At 38.3% G+C, this 25,394-nt stretch overlaps 1 protein-coding gene across 2 annotated transcripts in view; it reads right to left on the bottom strand.

Annotated features, from left to right (window-relative positions):
- Pdgfd (platelet derived growth factor D) overlaps window positions 1-25,394 on the bottom strand; it is a 230,893-nt gene that overhangs the window by 12,874 nt on the left and 192,625 nt on the right. For both annotated transcript variants that reach the window (XM_074066817.1, XM_074066818.1), the window contains exons 4-6: window positions 15,357-15,419; window positions 11,655-11,853; window positions 335-549 (exon numbers count right to left, since the gene is read on the bottom strand). In XM_074066817.1, the coding sequence (XP_073922918.1) occupies window positions 335-549; window positions 11,655-11,853; window positions 15,357-15,419 (477 nt within the window). The remainder of the gene's footprint in view (window positions 1-334; window positions 550-11,654; window positions 11,854-15,356; window positions 15,420-25,394) is intronic.

The raw sequence follows: 25,394 nt of genomic DNA, 5'->3' as shown, positions 1-25,394 counted from the left end.
TTCTCCCTATGAGGAGGTTAAGTAAGTGCTAGGACTACTGCAGCCTACACGTGACGGTGAACTGTCTAAAGGCTGCTGGTTCACGTGGTATGTGGTGAAGACTTAAGACAGGGGTTCCTTCTTCAGGGTGGAGTTAGTTTTTCACCTGGGCACTTAACTTGGCAAGCCTAGCTTAAAATCATCCCCTTGGCTGGGTGCCCTTGTTCAGTAAATGACCTGAACAGCCAACTGGCACTGTCTTTTGACAATCAGGGGACCCCGTAGACTACAGTACTGATGCAGTTAGAAAAGCACTAAATGCAGCATGGGAAGAAGAAATTTGAGGGTGACATACCTCGTGATACTTTTTCACAGTTTTCCCTGAACTGCACGTGCAGGACTTCCAGTTGACAGTTCCACAGCCACAGTTTCCTCCACAGCGCTGCACAAGGAGGCAGCGTGGAAAGAAGACCACGTTGGACAGCTTCAGCTCCTCTCTGAGGTTGACTGAGTAATTCCTGGGAGTACAACTGTAACGCTTGACGTCATCATTGAGCCTGTCCAGATCCACTGTGGATGAACACACACACACATTACTGGGCACCAAAGGAGTTATCTGGTACAGTTTCTTAGCTCAATTTCTCTTTGGATCCTACCTGCCCTTCAAAAATAACAACATCCACAATAAAAACAACAACAAAAATATTGACTGAAATATTTATCTTGGCTCAAATTTCCTGCTACATTTTTAGTTTTGAGTCAAGAAAATGAAACATTTGGCAATTTAAAAATAGTTGCCTTTATCTTAGAAAAACATAAATTATTTTTGAGTCTCAATAAATCTTAAATCTAAACCATTACTTAAATATAACTTGAATTACATCAAAGACACATCAGGGACAGTAACTCTAACACACATACCTGGCAATGAAATTTTCACAAGTAAATATGAGGAAGAGAAAGGTCTTCGTTTCTTTTAACTACAAATTCAATCAAAATATTAAAGGAAAGTTACTGTGTTGTTAACCGGTGCCTAACTGTGCATTGGAGCCTACATGGCAGGGTAGAGTAGCTAAGTGCTAGAGCTTTGTAGGATCTGCTGAACCATGGCACTGTCTCCTTTTAGTTGGGCAGTTATTTACTGGCTCTGACCCTCTGCTTCCTCAGGTAAACATGAAAATATCTGCAAGACTGAATTGAGTGTACCTGGTACTCAGTTAATGTTGGCTATTATTATTCATCTTGATGCATTTGATTCCCTTTCATTTTCTTTCCTTTTAAAGGCAAGAGTTCAGATTTTTAAAAAAAAAAATCACATCTTTCTATTTCTCTCCTTTGGCCATTTCTCTATGTAAATGCTTATCAAGGGCTATGGCTAATGAGGTTACTAGACTAAGAGTGTCAAACTAAACTTTCAAATCTAAGTCATGAATATTTACTTGAATTAGAATTGTATTGTTACCTGAGTTACGTTTTAAATAGTGTTATAAAATCTACCCATTTGGCATCTAAAGTCTCTAACTAGCGATCACATACTGAATGCCTTCTCAGGAGACTGCAGTGAGAAGGAAGCCCTTTGCCTGCTCATGTTCTACCACCATGTCTTAGTGTACCAGCCAGGCCCCCACAGGAGGATTCCACAAATGCAAGGACCTGCACCATGCTTAACCTGGCCCCAGTGAGTGTCTTAGCCGTAATCCAAAACTGCTCCAGGAGCAGTAAGGAGTGGTCTCTAGAGGCAAAGGTCAAAGGCCAAGGATGATGACAGTAAAATATATCTGAGGCAAATTGAAGGAAAAGACACAAGTGTTGGCTAAGAGTCCATTAACCCCTTATAGTCAGAAAATTTCATTCAGAGTAAGAAAGAGACTGGCCAAATGGTCAGGTGACCCAAGAATAGGGAATTAAATACAGTTGGATTGATGTCTTGCCGTGAGTGCCTTTTCAGATACTTGTGGTTGTGTTTTGATTCTCAAGGGTAGGGATTTATCCCAAACTGTTATACACTGATTCCAGTACACTGTGTGGATTGAGTAAATGCTAAATAATCACGGTGCATAATTTATTGCTTTTTTTTCTTCCTTTGTAAAGATATGTCATAAGTTTAGCTACACTCAATCCAGATTTAAATTGAATGAACTCTGTCTTGGGAAGGGAACCATTTTATTGCTGCTAAAGTTCTGGAAATAACTGCAAGCAAAGCAGGAAGGATTACATAAATGGATTGAGAAGTGCAGCACTCATCCATTACGAGTGTCACCTTGAGATAAATACTGACGCTGGCCTGCGCATTGCTGGGCTCGTGGACAGACAGGGCTGATGCAGAGGGCCAAATCTGCTGCCTGTGCTAATGAGAATGCATTTGTCTGACACTGAGGTATAAAAGAGGTACAATTAGCAAAATGGGATCGTGACGCATGTGAAAGCAGACAGGGACCAGAAGGGAGTACCAGTACTGCTTACTTTTGTTCAGCCTTCTGCTAGTTACCTTTACACGTGACTACAGTAAGTCGCTCCCCAACCTTTTGAGCTAGCCAAGGAGAACAGTAAATGGCAAAACAGGAATTACAGCCCTTCTCTCTTTTGCCCCACAGCCCCTCCCACATCAAGCAGAACAGGGGTATGGTAGGTAACCCAATGGTTGAAGGAAGACAACCCACATGGTCAGGCCTGAAGCAAGCATTGCTGCAGGATGTGAACTGAAGTTGGGGCATCCGAGCCAAATTACAGCATGTCTTCCCTGCAGGAGCTCGGTTAAACCCCAAGGTTCTCTTAACAACCAAACAAGGCACATAAGCCTTGGTGCCTTTGAAAACACATTGCTCGCACAGCACAACTGTTTACGGACTAGAGCTCGTTACTTCTACTTCTTATCTGCCACAAAGAGATTTACAGCACTGTCAGTTTTATGCATCGATTCCCTGATGTGACTAAGGACTGTGGCTTCATGTGAATGCTGTAGAATCCAGCTGCCTGCTTATCAGGGGATTGAAACCACCCAGGCACTCAATTTAGAACTAGAACTAAAAGGCTCTTTTGACTGGATGCAAATAACTTCTAAGCATGATTGCAGGCGTTCTGCAGGGGATATTGAGTTTCCAGTCAGAGAAGACTGACTAGGCAGCTCAGCAGAGCGGGGAGCCAGCAGAAGCTGAGCAACCATTAAGGTGCTGGTACTATGGTTGGAAGGAGGACTCTGGTGTGAGCCTTGTGGGAGGGAGGCAGGCCCAGGAATATGAGTCCAAGGAGAAGGGTTGCACTTTCCATTTCTGCTTCAGTCCCCATGGCTGAACATTACAGAGCAGCAAGGATGTTCCAAATTTAATTCAAAGGTCCATTAGTTTAATCTAACTCCTCTTATTGCACACAGATGCACACAATATTATAATTCTGTCTGTTTAAATTTGAGTCATGGATCTTTGACATCAGTTACGTTATTTGGGGAGGGGCTCTACACTGACAATCACCTGGAAATGCTGAGAGTGCCTCACTGTCCAGGGTTTCCTCTGGACCTGTTGGTCCAGGGTGGCACACTGCATAGTGCACAGGGAGCACCCCTCCTTCTGGAGCCCCAGCCTCAAAGTGCAGCCCAGTCACAGGTTGTTTGGGCTGTGATAAGATTCTGGGATCTGAGTACAAGTGTGGGGATCTGAATGCTACCCTTGCTCAGTTTCTAATAGATGAGGGCTTAGGAAAGAGGGAGAGTCAGCCTGGGCTTTTTGATCCTCTCCATGAGATTTCTAGTACAGGAACTGTGGAAGGTTCTCATACATGACTGCATGAATTCCTCATAAATGCTATGAGCCGTATATGAGCATTGCCCTTGCTTTGATAGTGGCTGTACTGAGCCTTTGCAAAGTTAAGGAAAGACTGGTCCACAGCTTCTCTTTGGTGATCGGTACGGTTCTTGGAATCAGTGCTAATCATACTTAATTCCTCCACTCCTAGTGCCTGGTCCCAGAGGACAAGATCAAAGGCATCTCATTGAAGATCCTCTCTTATAAAACCATTTTATTTCAACAATCAGGCTGCTACTGAAGGATCATGTTTGTGCCCAATATCTTTGCAAAGAATAGGTACTCAGTAACTACTACCTGAAGCATCAAATAAGTTACTTACTTTCTCAGATTAACTTTTCGTATCATAAAGAAAGGGAGAAAATTTCCCAACTATCTTTCAGAGAGTGCATAGATTATCACTGTGTATGCTAAATGGCTCTTATCTCCAACCTAATCTGGTATGTGGTATAGAGCAAACCTGGTGTGTGGTATAGAGCTGAGAAGTTAGGGTCCAAGAACCAGCTCTCCCATGGATGAATCACGATGCATCATGACTGCTGCTAAGACCCATGGAATCTATAAGCAGTACCACATAGGGAACAGAACAAGAGGGCTGCCTCCCAGGTGTGTATCTATCTCAAGGTGCTAATATGTCCTTTGTCAAAGGGAGACTAGCACCACAATCTGTGATGTAAAGCACTAACCATTTCACTTTGATGTTGCAACACTAGATTTATGACATGGGGTGGGGGTGAGAGGTAAGAGGAGTAAATGAATAATCATATTTTTATACTAAGCAACCAGGGGCTCTCAGCTGTTTTCAAGGTTCATAAATTCCCCAGGAGGAGTCTGTTCATCTTTGTGGGCTTTACAGTCTCACTGATTTTCAGAACCCCTCTTCTATAAATCACAGTGTAATTGTAAAAACTATTTTCACAGTTCAACTTCAATTTAGAAGTGCAAATAAATCTGGAAAGAACAATTATTTTATAACTTGAAAGGAGGGACTATGAGGATATTTTAAACTTAAAATCATGAAATACACTAAATTTCACAACTCCATTTGTTGGTTTAATATATAAAGAATGGAAACATTTACCACTTGCATTTATAAAAATTAACCTAGATCACAATAAATGTTCTTCATGATCAAACAACTGATGATTTTCAAGGTTTAAAAAGATTGTGAAGCAATGAAGAATTGGGAATTAATTGAGTATCTACTGTGTCCCTGGCACTGTGGTGAGATACTTTCAGAAATCCAAATTTCATTGGTCTACTAGCAAATTTTCATCTTAAATATTACGATTCCCATTTTACAGATGTGAAAATTGAGATGCAGAGGAGTTAAGTAACTTGTCTACAGTCACTGGACACATAGAAGACATTCAGCAAATGCGAGCTGGAAAAAATCAGAGGACGGCTGAATGAACATTTGGAAGGTTAAGGGTCAGACATGAAGGCAGTTGACAGCATCCTAAGGCAATTCCCTGAACCCTTGGACTTCAGGCCCTTGGGTGATGTATGTACTACATCTATGAAATGATAAATAAGAAAAAAGTTAGGAGCTGATTAAGAATCCAGGTTTTTTAAATGTCTCTTTTTCTCTCTTCTACGACTATGAGCTTTAAATACCATGAAACTTTGCCAGGTTCATATCATGCCTCTCTACTTCCAGTTGTTCCAGAAGCTTTCTGAATTACTTTTTCTGCAAAATGGGAATAACAACAGTCTCTTGTCAAGAAATTTATTAAGCTAGAATTCTATTAAGTAGAGTGTCTGGAGCACACGTCCAAATCCTGGCTCAATAAGTATGTCCACATCATTGTTTCATTGAGCAAAACAAATGCATGTGGTCAGTTTTAGAACAGGACCACCTACACGGAGAAGCACCTGAGATTCTACAATTAGTGATCACAAAGGAAAGCAAGGTCACGGCACCTTAATCAAAGTGTCAGAAATCAATGACCATGTGTGTTTAGTTTAGTTTCACAGGACTTAGCACCGTCCCTGGCAAGTAAAGACACTTACTGAATCAGATCTCAGTGCTAGCAGTTCCTGTGCACATATGTTACTAGGACCAGGAAAGTGTTTCCTGAACTCCAGTGGGGTGCAAAGCCAAAGGATGTTGTACTGCTTCCGCATGATTCACAGAAAAAAATGGGCACAGGAAACACAGGGCACACATGCTCACCTTCAATTACAGTAAAAGCTGTGGAAAATGCACATTCGTTCACCTCACTAAAAGTGACCTGTGGCTTTCCACTGCCAAATGGATTTGTCCTCTCAACTTGCATTTGAATGATATGATATGCCTCTAGCTGATGAGAATGTGATTACAAAATTCACAAAGATGGACAAGGAAAAGGTGGCATTGACACCTAGGGAGAAATAGCTGACAATTTCCTTGTCCCTTGCTGAAATTTTCTTCAAATGTTGCATGCATCCTTATAGACACATGCAAAATTACAGACAACAATATGCTTTCATCAATGCCTGCTGGCAAACTGAGTTAGCCACAAATTATAAAGAGTGGCTAAAGTCTTAAGGAAAAAAGGCTCAGCAGAGCAAACATCCAACAAGCAAAATGGTGCCAGAAAGTTCAAGGGTAAATAGTATCCTAGGAAAGTTTAGTACTTGGCAATTATTTTGTAAACTTTTACTGAGTGTACTGATTATACAGAGATTGAAATATGGCAATATTTGATTCTGTGTATGAGGCTTTCCAATTCCTGGTGATTATCTCAGAACCTTACAGAGAACAGAGCAGAGGAGTTCAGAGAAGTAGCTTGGTTCTGCACAGAGCTTTGCAAGCAGTTCAGCTAATAGTGGCTTATCATTTATTGAGGGCACACTAGGTGTTAGATATTCTGCTGATATCTAATCCTAATGCAAAGTCAATATAAGTAGAGCCATCTTACAAAATGCAGAAAGCAGAGGATCAGAAGTCTGTGACTTCTCCAAAATTATTGTTTTAGGATTTGAGTTAGAATTTTATCCCAAGTTTGTAAGACTTCAAAATCCACAGCCTTTCCACCACAGCACTCTTCTTTCTTTTGTTCTGTTTCTATCAAATTTATGGGACACCATTTTAATATAGCTCAGGCTTTAACTGATATGTAATCATGTGGTTTAGGAAACCAAAAGAAGCTAACCCTCTTCTAATAATAGAAACTAGGAAAGCAAATCCATTGTGAATTGATGTCCCCATACTTCTGCTCATTTCATGTACGGAGAGGTAGCTGCAGAGGTGTGAGTCAAGGGGCTTTTGAAAATTTTCACCCAGGTACCAAAGAAGCAGACAGAGTTTACAAGCCCTCATTTAAACAAATATATATATATGTTAACTCCTTAATGCATTCAGATATTATTTCCTATTCTAAATCTTTTTTTGTTGTTGTTTTTTGAGGTACTGTGGTTTGAACTCAGGGCTTCATACCTGCTAGGCAAGCACTCTACTACTTGAGTCACTCCACCAGCCCTTTATTCGTGTTGGGTATTTTCAAGATAGGATTTTACAAACTATTTGTCAGGGCTGGCCTCGAACTGCAATCCTCCTGATCTCTGCCTCCCAAATAGTTAGGATTCCAGGCATAAGCCGCCAACACCCAGCCCTAAACCAATTTTGAAAAAGCAAAACCTTGCATGCTGCAGCATGACAAAGAAACAGGAATACATGAGTAACTTCTTGACAGAGGTATTCTTGCCTGAGAGAATTTGGAAACCACTCAAACATCTTGATAAGAAACATATTTATTTCATTTGTTCCTCAGTTTCTTAGGCCAGTGATTTACCTATAAGTAGTTTGCAAACTAGAGTCAAGTATTTTAGCTCTCAGAACAAAATGGGAAATAAAAGAATTGATATTAGTCCTCAGAAATGGGCAAGTAACTGTCTCAGAGTTACAATGGATAACTGATTAGAGTCTGTAAAAACTCATATTTTTTAAACCTTATTGTTTGAATTAATTTAATGTCAAGATGTTTGTTCCACTCAATATAAAAATACTGACTTTTTTTTAAAGAGGCATACATTTCAATTTTGCATGTATATGTAAAATTGATTATTCTTTGGGACAAAGTGTATTTTTATTAATAGTTCAAAACTATTAATTTAGGGTGATCAAATGCTTTTGTTTCTATTTTAATCACAACACTAAAACTGTGAAAGCAGCATTCCCCTTTCCCAGCTTTGTGCTGGGTTTCTCTATGGCAAGCACATTATTATTCTGGAAAGTCAAGTTCTCCTGGAATAAGTAAAGGAATAAATTTCATTTGCATTGTTAATCTCCAAAAATCACCCCTTGGTTAGCTTCATCCAGTGTAGTAGAGCTCAGGGCTGATTATTTGTTAATCTAGAGATGTTGAATTGTATGCTGTGAATGAAGAAATGTATACTCCCTATAAGTTCAGAAATACAGCTTTTAAATGAATTAGCTTCAGTTAAACTACAGTGGTCATGCAATCATTTAGCTGGTAATTACATAGCTTCTAGCAAGAACATCCATAAAATTTTACCTAATTTTGTGTGAATTTGTTATACTCATTAGTATGCCCATTAGAAAAAGTAAATGAAAATTAAATTTGAAGAAGTTTTTTTTTTTTAAAGACTTTTAGGCATCTTTGATGTTGAAAGCATGAGGTTGAAATTATTGCAAAAACTGGGTTTTAGAACTGCAGTTATCTACAGATTTCAATTATACATGCTACCCTTTCCCCTGCTAGGAAACTGAACGTTGGACATATTAACTTGTTACATTATCTTCAATCTAGAAATTTTTACAGACAAGTTTGAGCTTATCTATTATTTGTGAATTTAAAGAAGTCGACTTCGTGCACCGAACTTCTGGCTCAAATACTGTTATCTCTCACCTCTACCCAAACTTTTAATGTCCACTCTCTTCTTATTTTAAACTCTCTTCTTCAGGAGAACTGACAACTCACCATCATCTACCCTCCCTTCTACCAAAGAAAAACAGAAGCAAAATATAAAATTTAATTTTGGAATATTAGCAGCTTTTAGTTTGTTATGCAAGTTCTTCACCCAATGTGTGTGTTTTTTCTTAGAGTTTGTAAAGCTCTCCGCTTTGCATATTCACATTCAAGCGTCTTTGAACCTTGCTCTTTAGAATCATGGAAAATGTCACTTTTGATCTGTCTGGGAAAATCAGAAGAAAAGATGCTTGATAAACGAATGAATGAAAAGAATTTTTCTGCACAACATCGTTAATACATTATTATGTGGATAGTAGGGAACCTTTTTGGAGACCTTGTTTTTTCTGACACCTAATGAACTCCAATTATCCATTGCTGTCTTTCTGTGTCCAGTCTTTATTCGCTGCTCCCTTCCTCAGACACCAGGACCCAAGCCATAGATTTATATTTTCAAGATCTAAAAGAGAAAACACCAGCTGAAATATCAAACCTGACTTCCCTTGCCTTTGGGATACATGCAGGTGGCTTGGCCTCAGTGGAGTGATAAACAATTAAATCAGCAGATTTATACAACTGCAGAGACAGTGGTGACTCGGCAGGGTTAAATGAATTGGTACAAATCTACCTCCTGGTCATTTTAAACAAGAGATTAAGAAGTGGAACTAAGCCAACAGGGGAGAGAGATGATGTTTATTTTGTCACAAACACCAAGTAGGATGTCACCTTGAATGCTCTTGCAAGGTTATTTCAGTAACCAAAGGCATTCTTAATACAGCTACACTCCTCGGTCTATAGGGTAGGTTTCTGTAAACTTTAGAGACATGCTAGGCTGGGTGATTCACCAAGTAGTAAAGCACTTGCTTGGCATGTGCAAGGTCCTGCCTGGGTTTAATCTTGACCATGGGGGGAAAAAAGAAGGAAAGAAAGAAATACATGAATGCAAGATTAATCTCTTCAATTCTACAAACATTAACTCAACTTCCAAAATATGTCAGAGATCCAAGATGAACAATCTATAAAACAGTAGCTCTGAACACTGGATGCTCAAAGAACCCATAAATAACATCAATATCCAAGCTCTACTGAGTCAATGTGTCTGGACTGGGACTAGGCATTTGTAGTTTTTTAATGTTCCCCAGGTGATCAAATATTCAATTGGAGTTAAGGCCTCTAGGAGGTCCTGGAATCACAGATTCCCTAAGAGAAAGCACAACAGCAGGGTAATAGCATAGGAGGGCATGTAGTGCTGTGGTGACTTAGAGTCTCCCAAGTTTGCCTGAGGACAAGGCACAAGGAATGTTTCACCAAGGAAGTGATGCACACATATTTCAGAAGTGTAAGTTGATACAGCTAGCTAAAAACTCATGAACAAGTGTCACATGGCAGGTGCTCTGGCAGTGGGGAGCATGAATTAGGTGGCATTATACACAAACTGGATATGAGGAAACTGACTTGCTGGCACAAAAAAATGAACAAAACATGTTAAGATTTGAATCTAGGACTCCTGCCTCCAATAAAACACAATCTGGGACAAAATGGACTTCAGTCATTTCTAAATTTTAGTATTTCTAGAAAACAGATGCTTGAATACCTGTAGTGGCTAAGATGCTTAAAGACAGAGTCTGAATTTATTGCTTTTTTGTCCAATACCACTTTTAATATTTTTGCTGGAGTTTTCAAAACACGAATATTTGATTTCCTTCAAGTTGACCTAGTAGAGACCCAAATACAGCAAGGCCTCACAGAAAAGCAATTTCTTCTTTGAACCGAATCCAATCTGAGCCCTGAGGAGGTGAATTTTGAGGGTTTCAGTGATCTGCGCATGGCAGATCTCCATAAAATCAGGGCCCCTGTGACTCTTTTGTCCTTCATTGTCTGTGCATTTAAAATATATAAGATTTATGACCTAAGCCACAAGCAGAAGGCCCAGGCAGACACTTATTAGTCACTTGAGTGCAAATGTTCTCACTGGTTGTGCTAATGCAGCCTGGGCTCATTTTGTAAAAGTACCCTTGATAATACAAGGTGTGGGAAACCAGCCATATCTCAGCTACATACCTTCACATCTGTGTGCTGAAGCCAGCCTTACAAGACTTGCTAGTGAAAATTTTAATAACAAATGTTATCAAGTAATTTGAGTTCTACATTCAAATAAACACTCTCATCCTAAGACCACATCACTCAGATGTATACCTATGGTGTTTATTTCAGAGTTTAATTCATCATGTTCTCTCTGCTTGAATGTTCCTCTCTCTTTTCCCCTCATTAATTTTTTCCTGAACTTCAAATTGAACATATGCTGTCACCCATCTCCAAACTATGCTATGCCTTCTTCTCCTTTAGGACATATACCTCACAAGTACGTGAACCACTCAGGCACCAAGTACACAGTAGATCCCGATAAAATGTTGGTAGAATGAAGAGCAAATGAGTAAACTTAGAATCTTTCAACTGAGTTTTGGCTATTAACAGGAGCCTCCTGCACCACCCCTGACAGTGCTAAGCCAACCCTCATCTCTATCAGGGAGGCATTGCAGATGTTACACAAGCATTGCTATTGTGGGCCAGAGACTAGGATGCTCATTTATGGTCCACTCTAAATTAGCCACACTGTCTTTGGCAAATTACTTACATTCCTTGACTTTGGTTCCCTCTGTTGTAAAATTAGGACTAATAAATAATGCCCTATTTTCCAAGACATAAGAAATTGATCCAGAAGCTTATATAACATCTCCAAACTATGGCACATTGGATCAAATCTTTCTTTGTCATATACAAACAGCAGAGTTTGGGATAAACACAGAACTTCATTGGAACACTGTGCTGTAGAACATATATGTGATGATTGACTTACAGTAATCACCTGATTTGAATGGATTAAGTATATTATATCACTAATTCTTATTATTACCTTTACTTTTCCTATTCACTTAGGAAGAACCTGCAAGCCTCTATTTCTTACCTTTTGACTTTCGGTCATGGTATGACCTGCCTCGATAATGAGGGGTGTCCAGATACAAATTCTCAAGATCTTCTTGCCATGACTCTGGATTGAAGTGCTTGAGCAAGTCTTCCACAGTATCAAACTCTGCAATTGTCTTGTCTAGAGCATCCGCAGTGAGCGTGGGGTCCGTTACTGATGGAGAGTGATAGGATACTCCCTAAGAGTGACATACAGCTCAATGTACTCAGGAAAAAGCTCATGGCTGTCAAACACAACAGTCATACACCTATATGGAAGGAATGTGCAAGACAGCTTCTGTCTAAATACCACGCAGAGCACTCTGTTGTTGTCTTGCTGTCTTTTTAAAATAAGAACAATTAATTGGTAGTCAAAGCCAAGAGGACCATAAAACTTCTCATTTATATGAACTGTAATCATTTCAAAAGATATAAGCTTGATGGAAATATAAAAATTAACTCATCTAATTTCTTGGTTCAAGGTCCCAAATCATTCAAATATCAATTAATAATGGTGAGAATTAAAATCTGGAACTCTCTCCAAAGGTGTTTGGATAAATCATTCCATTCTTCCACATTTAGCCTCCATGTCCCCCCTTTTCAGGTCACCTAGCATTGCAGATGTTGTGTGAGCAGTGTTTGACTACTCTGGAGACATTTTGATAAAATTTGGCACTTTATCCAACTTATTTACTGTCAACAAGGATAATTAGCCATGAAACTTGCTCTCTTGACTTAAGAGAGCAAGAGTCACATGGGAAGCATATTAAAAGAAAAAAAGTGCTATAGCTTGTGAGTGATCCCAGTTGCCATTAAAATAGTCGAATTATATTCTTTAAATGAGGAGCATGCCATCACTGAAAGAGTGGAAAGGATTATCTTATTTTGCCATGGAAATAAAACTTACCCACGTAAGGTTTCCAAGCATTTACTTCACTAACCCTTGCGCAATCTAGAGGTAAATGAGCCATGATTCAAACATCTCTGTAAAAATTCATGACCCATTAACAAGGAAATAGAGAGCACATAGCCTCAAATGATTTCTAAATGTCTTTAAAGAAACTGCCAAACAAATAGGATCCCCCAAGGGCAAATATCTCGTATTACTAAGGGAAAGTGGAAATTAATGAAAACTTGCTTTCTTGAAACTTAACTGCAGAATCCTATGGAGAAATAATATGTTCTACAGAGTCCCAGACAACAAAGCTCACAAATATTATTCTTACTCCCTCTTTAACCAGTCAGTTAAAGACCACTTGCTCTCAGAGGAATGTCCCCTCTTCATAGCAAGATGAAGGGCCCAAAAGCATTTATCTACCATTGGTGTAACTTGAGAGCAGACTTCAACAGGCCCTGCCCTATAGGGGAAGGAAGTGGAGGGGCAGAGATAGGAATTGGGTAGTAGAGCAGAAAGTATGAGATGGACTGATGAATGTTTCTGACCAGAACTAACCAACTAACCAACTAACTAACCAACTAACTAACTAACTAAACTAACTAACTAAGTAAAGGTAAACTCCTTCCCTCCCTCTCTCCCCCACTCCCTTTCTCCCTCTTCTCCTTCCCTCCTCTCTTTCCTTTCTCTTTCCCTCCCGTTCTCTCTTTTCCTTCCTTAGAAACCATGCATCCAATTTTCACTCAACCTTATCGGAATAAGTAGACATCCTCATCTTGCACTAAACTTTTCCTGCCATGCTAGCTTAATTACCTGCATGAATGCTTGCTGTATTCTGCACAGGTATATCCAGTTAATCATTTATCTGTTCACATGGTCTTTGCATACATTACTGCAGAGTTTAGGGATTTGTTAATAGTTCAAGTCATGACAAAGGCACCCTCTACAGCCATCTTGGTGTGGCCATATTTGAGCTCTTTAATCTAGAGCGTGTGTGTGTGTGTGTGTGTGTGTGTGTGTGTGTGGTTGTGTGTGGTGAGCCAAATCCTAACAGAAGCACATCTTTCACATCTCTCTTGACATTGCATGTTATGGGTGAATAACACAATTCAGCACTATAATTCCAAGTCCCCATTCACCTTGTACTACCTGGACAATTTGCAGCCCACCTGGCTTATATTCACCAGATAATTCACAATATACCTTGCATCACAATAATGTGGGTTGAAGATCCAAAAAATGAAAGTGAGCTGACCAAAGTTAGAAGCAGTGTAGCATATAAAAGCTCTGAAATTAAAACTTGTCCCTCTTTTTTTGAAATAAAAGTAAGGACATCAATCAAGATATCTGAACAGAAGTGAAAGCTTCTTATGACAGCTCTGAGGGAAGTGGCTGCAAAGGAATCTTCAGGTGGCCCTTCCCAATGCCTGCTGTGCATCATAGACCCAGGTATTTCTCCAGGAAAATACTCTTAAGGGATTTCCAGTCCTTGGGAAGGAGGGGAGTAGGGGAAACCCAATCCCTTCCAGGATGGGACTGAAGTGCAAATCCAAACTATAGGTAGAACATAAATGCATCCTATGGATGAGGCTTACTGTGGTTTTTGAGCTTTGACTCAGGGCAGTTGACAGACACAATGACGATAATTAAGAAATTATTTACAGCTAGGTATAGTGGCTAATAGTATAAGCTGGTAATGCCAGCTACTTGGGAGGTGGAGATTGGGAGGATCAAGGTTTGAGGCCAACCCTGGCAAAACTGTTAGCAAGACCACATCTCAATCAATAAGTCATGGTGTAGTGCATGCCTATCATCCCAGCTATATAGGAAGCAGATGCAGGAGGAATGGGGTCCTAGGGTGGCCCCAAAGAAAAAGTACAAAACCTTATTTGAAAAATAACTAAAGCAAAAAGGCCTGGGGGCATGGCTCAAGTGGTAGATTGCCTGCCTAGCAAGTGCTAGGCCCTGCTTCAAACCTCAGATCCCTCACAAAATAATAAACAAAGGAAAAAAACACTTACAAGTGACGAATGCCAGCATCACCAACCCTCCACTCCAGACAAAAGATAGTATCATCTTTGAAAACAAAAGTGAATTGATTTGGCCACAGGACCCATTTTTGAACCCTGGCACACTTTCTCTAAGTTCTTGACCTTTTTATGAACAATTGCATTTATTACTTGCATTGTATCGCTCTGTAAGTGCTACATGTAGGATTGTTGAAAACATGTGCTGCTCAGTAGATAATGAGACAGAAGACTGAGAAGGGCTAAATTTGGAGGAAAAAATTGGGGCATGTACCATTTTACAGCTTCAGGGTAAGTTATGTTTTATTCAAGTCAAGTAGAATACTGTATATGTCTGATTTGCACTTGAGTTATCTTACTGTAAACACTGGGATTTTTGAAGTCTGAAAAGACCCTTGCAAAAGTTAGTGGCTTCCCCTGGAATATTCCCAAAAGCTATTTCAAAATTTCCCAATCTAACTGGGACCATGGATCAGTTCTGTGTGTCTGGAAAGGCATTTTGTTGGAATTCTCTCTTTGTAACTGACAAATATTTATGTCATTGATTATCTCAAGTTCCTACAATGCTATACAGGCAATTCCTGAAAATCTTTCTGAAAGAGAAGCTAAAAAGGGTGTGTGGCATAAACTACCATAACTAGGATAAACTTGGTGAACATATTTGCCTGAGATCTGGCTTCTGGTCAAGCCACAGGTGCTTAGTGCAGTTGAAGTTCATCTGGGTTCACCTTACCTAGTCCATCAGTTTCATTCACTGGCAACAGAATAATAAATTACTTACTGAGATAGCACTTGTGACTGACTCCCAATTGGTCTCTGAGGCTGCTGCAGGTTGAAAATCTTCCTAGAAGGTAAAGACACATCCATAAGAGTCAGTCAATCCTCTGTTCAATTCATTATGTGCACAGTTTCAACATCACAGCCTTCTGAATCTTCTTCTACCTAAGTGACAACAGACATGGGGCTGCATTCTTACCGAACAGGTCACCATTTGTCTTAAGCATCTCTGCATAAGAACCCTTCTCATTTCAGACATAGACAAATGCATTAACATTCTGTTGTAAGTACTTGTGAAAGAGAAAATGTGCAGACAGACACTCAAATTTTTAACTTGGCCATCTACTGGTGTGTGACCTCAGGCAACCTCCTTATCCTCTCTAATCCTTTCTTTCCTCATCTGTAACAGGCTGCGATGTTTAAATTACAGGGCTGTTTCAAGAATTGAATGCATTAATTATGTAATTACAATTGGCACTTAATACAGTGCTTAATAGAGAGTAATAATAATGATTATCATTATTGATGTTCATTTGGTTTAAAGTAGGCTCTATATCACGTTCAACCCTGCCTGCTGAGTTAGCCCATGATAGTGGTGATCTTTTCAAGAATAAACTAACTTCCAAAGTCTGTTTCTGACTCTACCAACAAATGTCAGGAAGAATGGCAGGAGGAAGAAAATGATTGTTGGAGTGACAAAGTTGCTCAAGAAGATAGCAAAAAGCAGACCTGAGAATGTTATCTCAGACAAGCCTGGAAGGATCTATGACAGCCGTGGACCTCACAGAAAGAAATCTCTCCCAAAAGGCAAACCTATTTGCCATTCGTATATGACTTTCATGTTAATTATTCCAGCACCAGTAAATTAAAAAAACATAATGAGAAGAAGAATGGATTCTACCATTTTTACAGGTCACAGATGTCCTCTTTTCCTTGCTAAAAGACACAACCATGGTGAATTTCATTCATCTTGACCAGTAAGTTGGAGGTATTTTGAGATGCTGAGAAATATTCAGCAATCAAGTCTGACAGCTTATTTACCCAGGTATACTTACTGAGCAGAGTTAAGTAGCAGGTCTAAATTTCATTAACATTTTAAGGAGCTAGAGGTGTGTTTGTTAATTGCTCATGATGAGACTGGTTTATATATAAATGTCTGTGCTGAAGGAAATTTCAGCAGTTTACCAAGAAAAGAACTGAGTCAAATGTAGGGTTCCAGGAGTGAACATGTATTTAAAACAGACTATACATCATTATTCTAATCTCAACCTCAGGGAAGGTGGTAAAGAAACAGAAAACAGAAAATGTGGTCTGCACAGTTTGCAAAATAATAAACGTGAAAAGGGTGAATAAATGAAGGTCGGAATTTAAGTGGATGTTCAGAAGCAGGTGAGCAAGTAAGACTGGGAAGGAGGCAAAGGAGCCAGTGTTTTTTCCAGGTCTTAACATAAGTATTGGTGAGAAGATACCTGTCAGATGTATTAGTTCATGTCTCATTCCTATGACAAAATACCTGAAGTTGAGTACTTAGTAAAGAAACAAGGCTTACAAAACATAGTTTTGGAGGCTGAAAGTTCAAGATTGGGCACCCCATGTATTAGTCCTCTAGTGAGGGCCTAATGACAAATGAAATCATAGTGACAGTGAGAGAGAGCAAGGAGGGGGGGAGCGGAGAGAGAGAGAGAGATTACATCACCATGAAAGAGGAAGCCAGAGAGGACTGAGTCCCAGGAGAACTACATCAATCCTCTAATGACCTCCCTCTAGGCCCCACCTTTTTAGGGTCCTATCACCTCTCAATGCTGCCACTTATGTTGGGGACTAAGTTCCCAGTTTGAGCCCTTAGTGGGTCACACTCACACCATATCCAAATTGTAGCACACATAAGAGAATGACAAGAGCAAGTTTTAGGTAATATAATTATCATTTTCACTTCTTCATATCACATTTTTTAATTATCTCCTTCAAAATAGTGCATTTTCTAAGCTGAGGTTGAATCATAAGGAAATAAGGAGCTATGTCTTCTCTCAAGGAAATAAAAATGTAAACAAATTAGAGGAAATAAAGCTCTATAAACTGATGCAGATAATCTGACACCAGTCTAATCAGTACAATGGAAGGTGGTGGGCAATGGTACCAGGGGAGGAGGTGGTCTTGGAAAAATTTTATGTAAAAAGGTCATTTTTGGATTGGAGTCTTGTAAGATAAGTACATGGTTACTTACAAGAAAGGTGGAGTAGAAGACTAAAGTGAGAGATAAGCTTCAATACTGGGAGAGAGTATACAGAAAAGGAAGCAAGCTCCCAGGGAGAATTAATGAGCCCTACTGAACATAACACGTCTGAGGTGATTATGCAGTGTACAGGCAGAGATGGCAAGAGGAAGTTCTCTGCATGAGAAGCGACCTCAGGAGAGAGATTTGAACTTGGGATAGAGAGTTGGGAATTGTCAAACCCAAATGACAAAAGTGTAAAGCAAGTGATGGATCATGTTGACCACATGAGAAATCTGAAGAACATTTCTGAAATCTTGGATCTGGAAATAGGTTCAGGATGATCTCATCCAACCTCCTCATTTTAACCATGAGAAAACCAATTTTCAGGGAGATCAACAGCATGCTCTGTGTTATGCAGTCATCCTTCAAAGCTAGAAGCAGCAATAGAAATGGTGTGGTTACATCATGACAGTGGGGTTGGGGAAGAAAGTTGGCATGGGTCCCATGTGAGTCAACACAACAGCAGAAGAGGCAGAAAGCTGAGAAGTGGTGAAGAAGATTCTATGAAGACATCCTTTGAAGGATAACCTTAAATTTTATAAAAATATTTATTAAATTTTGTGACTCTAAATTGTTTCTTTGCATATTCAGGTGGTGAAAATATTTAATTAAGCTTTTTAAAGTATAAAAATCCTTTCACATGTAAATACCTAGAGAAATGTTACACAAGAAACTTTTAGCTTCTTTGCTGTCTGGGTTATGGGATTCCAATCAGAAACTTCTACAGGAACAAGTGATAAAGGGCTTCATTAAATCCCAGATAAAATGTAACTTTATCTTCTCTTAGTAACATGAATATTAGACATTTAAAAGAAGAAAAATTTCTTTTATGTTAGTTCAAAAGTTTCCCATCATTTATAAATGACATATTTAAAATGAGCTTATAAAAGGAAATGATATCCCTTGTAAAATACTGAACCTCCAAGGTTTTAGACCTAAAAGAAGAACCTCAGCATAAGGAGAAACATACCAATTTTAATTTCTAAATATAGCCTCAATGTGATCATTTCTTATTTCTTTCACCATAACCTCACAAGTCTAAGATACCAGCAAGTTTCTGCCTGTTAGCTCTCACCCTAATGTCCACATTCCCCATGGCAGTCAGCCTTTTTTTTAAGGCTAAATTAAATCATTTCTGTCTTCTGCTTAAAACTCCTCAGCAGCATTCCATCGTGCTCTGTATCTATCTTTGTAAGAGTTGACCATTGCCTGCCTCTGTGACTTCATCTCCTGGTATCCATTTTTGATTTGATTGTCCTACATTTCTCAATAACTCCATTACAGTTACATTCAAATACTCCAAGCACCTTCAACACTTAGGTTTAATCCAATGCTATTCTCTCTGCCTGGATGTGTTTTCTCCCAAATGTTCCAATGGCTGGTTCCTCATTATTTAATCGTCTACTGAAGTATCAAATCTTTAAAGAACACCTAGGAACAGTCCATTTAAAACAACCTCCCATGTTGAACACTCTATATACTTAAGCTGCTTAATTTTAATTAAAGTATTTATGATTATCTGAAATGATCCTATGCTTCTTTGTTGATTCTTTTCCCAACTAGAATGGCAAAGACATTGCTCCTTTGTTTTCTACTCTGCCTCATGCTCCAGTTTCTCTAGTGACAAGTGCACACTTGGGGATGATCAGAACTTGATAGCCTGAGTTCATTTTGATCGGTTGGTGCCTATGTTACAATGTGTTATATGATTTAAATACCATCCTGGTTAGCTTGCTGCATTTTCAAACTCTAAGATAATGGAAGACTAACTCTTTTTCCATGGGTACTCTTAGCAGAGCAAGTGCCCTTCTATCACTTGAAGAAACCTAAAATAGAACAAACGGTGAGTAATCATTTCAAATGTACCAAAACATTCCAAAAAACACATTTCTGTTCTTTGTTAAATCTTTAAAAGCTAGGTCCATTCTTCTGGGGAGAGATATCTATTTGCTTAGCTCTAGGAATTTGGTACACATTTAGCTCTTGATTTCTTTACCTGCTCCTCTATCTTGCATCCTAAAATAAAGGAGCTGATAACTTGGTTACTTTGTTCCCTCAGACCATGAAAGGAAGTGCTGGTTCTATGTGTACCTCACTGTACCTTACAGATGTCATCTAGGGACTCCAGTGATTTTCTGAGAAGTGAGCAGACTGGAGTTCAGAGAGGCAAAAGAATTGTCCAATATCCCAAACTACTCATTAGTGGCATAGGAACAAGAACTCAGTTAGCTACTGTGCATCTTGTAGCCATGTGTTCTTTCCGACTCAGCAAATAATGCTATATATCGTTCTGCGGTTGTAGGCAACTTAATCTGTATTGTCTTAATCTAATGAGAATTAATTTATATCATTAAACATAGTAATTTATTCTTAGCTCATGTCCTCACATTAAAATGCTTCATAATTATGTTTTGGCAGAGACAATCATTATTTGGCATGTTAAAATGAAAATCACTCCCTCGTTTCTGTGCATTTTACTGTTTGGAGTATTCTTGAAAGTATAGATAATGGCATGTTCTCATACACTACTTTTTAAATAGCTTAGCATGCATAGTTTAGTTTATGTGAATAAAGCTTATAGACTAGAAAGTTGGGGAGGTATATAAAAATGAAACCTTAAAGTAGTACACAAAAACACAGATAAATAAGTTACATAAGTGTAGTGAGAAAGTAGTTTATCTATGTATGAATGCTAAAGTTACAAAACATAAAAGCTGATACATCGTGCACATGTAAGATGTTGTATAAATCCAAAAGATATCATGGGGGCAGGGGGGAGAAATGACCCAAGCCTTGTATGCACATATGAATAATAAAATAAAATAAAAAAACCAAAAGATATCAAAAACAAAGTTCAAAGAATAATGTCAAAGTACATAAGATATAACACATAAAGCTGACATCTTTAAAATAAAAAGAACTCAAAGACTAAAAGATAATAAAGTGTGTTTCACACCACATAGACTCCCTAGAGAAATGTAGACACCTGATTTGAAGTAGGACCTAAAATATATTTACATGTGTACACGTGTTTATGCATAATAAACATAGTAAGCCTTTAGTTTTAATAAAATGGTAAAATTTTAAAGCAGCAATGAAAAAGACAAGTTACATTAGACTATATGTGACCCTAAAGCTCTATCTGCTGTATTACTGTATCACTTATTGAATGGTGTGACCCATGTATTCTGTATTGGAAAACAAAAGCCTTCTTATAGAAATTCTGTTCATCAATTATGTAATCGAGTAGAACATAAAGGTTTGTAGAATGATGACATTTGGCTCTACCTAATGCAACAACAACCTTAAATACCTTTAAAAGTACCATAAAAACAGACAACTAATCATCAGCTCAGGGTTAGACAGCCATTTATTTGTCAGGCTCTGTGTGAACACAATTACTCACAGACTGAAAGCAAATACAGCTGGTGATAAAATAATACTACAGGTAATAACTATTCTCAATAATAATTTTTGCTATTAAAGACTAATATACAAGTGGAAATTTCCATTTTCAGAAAAGAAATCTCCAGATAACCCTTCTTTGGCACTAGTGCCTGTGGGCCCACCTCAAAGACAGCTGATAGTAAATCACAATAATTAATATATAATAATAACCCATGCATGCCTTTGCAAGAACAAGCCCAAACAATCTCAACAACTGACTGCCTGCAAAGGATGTCCAACAGCATCCCTCTCTTATCCCTTGATGGCAGAGCTGGGAACTTCTGTCTTTGGAGACAGCTGTTGCCAGGCCAGTATCCCAAACATTTGGGATGACTAGCTGTATCACCTGCTCCTGAGTCTCACAGAGGATAGCTGTTCATTTTCATCCTAGGTGATTATGTGGCACGTGTGTTGAAAAGCCATCAACTATGCATTGCTAGAGGGCTGTATTCCACCACCACTTAAAACAACACATATGCAGTTACTTGGAGTTTTTAAAAGCTTTCAGTCAAAACAATCTTTAACTTACCAAGGATAACTAACTTTGGGAAAGTTTCAAAAGATATTCGTCGTAGTATTTTCTATCATTTTATTTTGAAAATTTTCCTTTTGTTTGCCATTTTATATTCACTCCTCAGAGCCAGGGAAAAAAAGAATCTGTTAATTGAACCTTTGTTTTTTAATCAAACTAATGTTTAGAGGTGTTTCTTCTGCAATTTGAAATACATGCAGAGGGATTTGTCGGGATTCATAAGACAATAATTAACAGACACACAACTGATGTATTTCCTTCAATGAATTCTTTACCTGCTGAAGACACACTCTGCTCTGTTCATGACTCATTTAGGGAAATTCAAATAACACTTAATGTGGAAGCCTGGGTCCTGGATCACTCCACAGGGGAGATTCTTTAGAACAAAGGCTTCTGGTATCTGAATTTCTTATATGCAGTCTAAACAATAAATGCAGAAATGATAATACACCAATGTCCTAATGTCTATAAGGGTGGAATAAAACAAATGTTAAAAACACACAGGATCAATCAAACTCTGATGTGACCAAATCCTTACAAGTATACTTTGTACAGATCATCATCGATCCAGCTCTTGTACACATAATATGGGAAAGGACTTGGCAGGAAACCAGTTAGTTTTGGCAAGAAAATATAATATAAGGATATCAAGAGTTCAAGTTAATCAATAATTAACAAGAATCAAAGTGCATCTTTCAAAGTTAGAGAATCTGCCTGTGAAATTTAATAACGTATGATTCTTACAGTTTTAAGAAACCTGGCTAGGAGCCTTCTGTTACTGGGAAAATGTCATTAATTGAAGAAATATATCTTTAATAGCAAAATATCCTTCAGAGATAGCACATGCTTGCTGATTTCCACTGACTTAAGTTAATCTTACAAATTTTCCATGTATTACTACTGAAAATAAAGTACAATTTTTAAATCTAGAACTGCTATGAATTATCAAGTAATCATATATATAATCTTGATGTTAATGTCAAGATATTTCTTAAAAGTTCTTCTAATAGAAGACAACATTTTGTACATGGTAGTTTCTGACTTCTTTAAAATGAACTTATACAATAAGCAATGATTAGAGCAAACCCTAGTCCAGTGAGTAAAGAAGAAAGCATCTCCAGGGAGTTGAGGAGAGGTCATTAAAAAGTACCATGGGAACAACACTGGAGAGCTACAGAGGGATCGACGTGCCTTTGCAGATACAGAGAGAAGCATGCATTCAATTGAAAAAGGATGGACAATCAGTGATTGTTGTTTATGTGTCATGACTTAAAGAAAGCATAGTGATCCTGGAGAGGAGAGCTGGGTGGTCAACAGGTTGATTAAAGCTTACAATCGAAGTTGTATAAGGGGCTATGCAGAAAGTTGCAAACTGCAAAACACAGCTTTGCTAATAGCTTCCATCATGATTTTTTACAGACAAATGAGAAGTGAACATTTAATTTACAACTAGGAAATACTATCAGAGGTCTCTCTGTGTTCTTAAGAAGCTAGGTGCAGATTTCTATTTTGTGAATACTTGTTTAGTATTAAGAAAATTCTGTGACTATTTTGCAGTAATGGCTGCCATTTATGGAACATTGAATATTTTGGTGGGCACTACATGAAACCCTTTCTACACATTATCTAATTCATCATTCCTACAGTAACTGGAAAAGACAAGAAAGCAGAGAGATAGGGTGCTAAAAAATTTGTCTTCAAGGAAGTGAGTGTGGTTATTAAAAGGCTCTACAATCTGAACCTGAGGCTGGGTCTATTCTTTCATCATTACCTTTTTCATTTGTAAGGAATCCTTTTTATAAGGCAAACAAACCTCCTTGATTTATGCTAAGTGTGTTTTCATAAATTCCTTAAATGCATTTCAAAAAGAACATGTAGTTCAGTTCACCAGGAGCCCGGAAATTATTAAAGATTGCATTTTTGATAACATGAAGCTAATCTTAAAGACTACTTATACTACCAAGGGAAAATGGATGGCTGAGGAAATTATTCTGTTACCTTAGGAAAATTACAAGTTTAAAACAAAAAGGAGAAACATTGGTCTGAATTATTCATACTTTCATTTCCTTGGGCTTAGTACAATACCCAGTATAGAGTGAGCACTCTTTTTTGTTTGCAAGTTTTATTTTTGTTATTGCATTTGAGAAAGAAAAGCTTGTTTCTCTCTCTCTTTTGTATGTGTGGGGGGGGGGGAGGGAGGGAGAGCAGTGGTGTAGCACTAAGTATCAAACCCAGAGCCTTGGGTGTGCTAGTCAAGTGTTCTACCACTGAGAACACGCACATTCCCAGGATCTCTTGTTTCATGCTTGAAATTCAACAAACCACTTCATAACTCTGTGCTGAAATTCACACTTTCAAGAACTGTTAAATTTCTTTGTACTTGACTGGCATTATATAAACAGATTATCTTTGTCGTGGCCAAAAGCTAGTTACATTATTAAAGCTAATATTAGAGAAAACGGAAATCACAAACAGTATGAAGATTAAGGCCATGTTACTAAAATCCCTTAGTAAAGTCATTATCTCCATAAACTCAAATTATTCCATTGCTAATTAAAACTTGTAAGATCTGACTTTAGAAAGAAAACACTACTTGGAGTCCAAAAGACAAAACCACATGAACACAGCTTGCATAATACCAGAAAGAAAAGGATGCATTAAATGTTATTCAGTAAGTGATATGTTTATCAAATAAAGGGAGAAATACTGTCAGAGAATCATGAGGGAGTCAGCCATACAGCATTCAAGGAGTTTTCCATTATTTTCAAAAACACGAATATTGCCGTGTGTTTCTTGATACAGTTTCACTCTACACATCCAGGCATAACTGTATCAAATGAATGTAACATATTCAATAGCCAGGTTAGTATTCTGTGAAGTATTATATGTAAATGAAATAACAGTTAATTTGAAATATCATTTTCATAAACTGATCTTTTTCTTAGGGGATTTCAGAATCATTTATGTGGTTTCAACTAGAGAGACTTAATACAAAGTTTGAAACAAAAGTGTAGTACCCAGACCCTGGGAACTCACTCCTCTGACTCAAGGTGAGGCTAATGCATTCTTGACCTTACAGTTCCTGTTTCCACTTCCCACTCAACTAGCAACTAATCAAAGCAGTTTGCAAGTTTCTGACCTCAAAAGCAGGCTTGCTGTCTGGCCCCATTATCTGAGCTTGTTGGAGCTGAGTGCCAAGCACACAGGTCAGTCTCATTCTGATAAGAGCTGGGTAAGGTTTGCAGAGAAAAACCCAATACTGTCATAAAACTCCGTGGTTAAAGCCTGGGAAAGAGATCTCCTGGGAGCAAATGTATGACTCAATTCGTGGAACTTCATCATTACTCCTTAGTAAACAACTCAGAACCTCCTACTAGCTGAGAAGATAATTTTGGAATCGAATAAATGGCGTTTAGATGAGGGAGCCTACAGTTTGTGTTTGTGAGATTTTAAAATTCTTTTTTACATTTGGTTATCATCAGTTAATATTATCTTCCTTTCCTTTTACCTGTCATTACATTAGCAGTATTCACTAGCAGTATCATGTGTGAAAACACTAAGCTTTGGATAACAAAACTGTAATCCTAAACAGGAAATCCTTCACCCCTTGTTATACTTTTTTGTACCATTCCATGTTGTGAACTTGGAGAATGCAAATTTACTGCTGTATTCACCTAAACCAAACATAATTACAAAGGTAATTTGTTCTGCCAAAAAAAGTACAGTGCATTCCGGAGTCCATGGGAAAATTCTCTAGGGACTGGGTAAAGGATTGCCTGTCCTCTATT

Source organism: Castor canadensis, chromosome 2 (assembly GCF_047511655.1).
Source record: "Castor canadensis chromosome 2, mCasCan1.hap1v2, whole genome shotgun sequence".
Classification (NCBI taxonomy): Eukaryota; Metazoa; Chordata; class Mammalia; order Rodentia; family Castoridae; genus Castor; species Castor canadensis.
The sequence above is the reverse complement of the archived record's forward strand: the minus strand, read 5'-3'. Positions and strand labels throughout refer to the sequence as shown.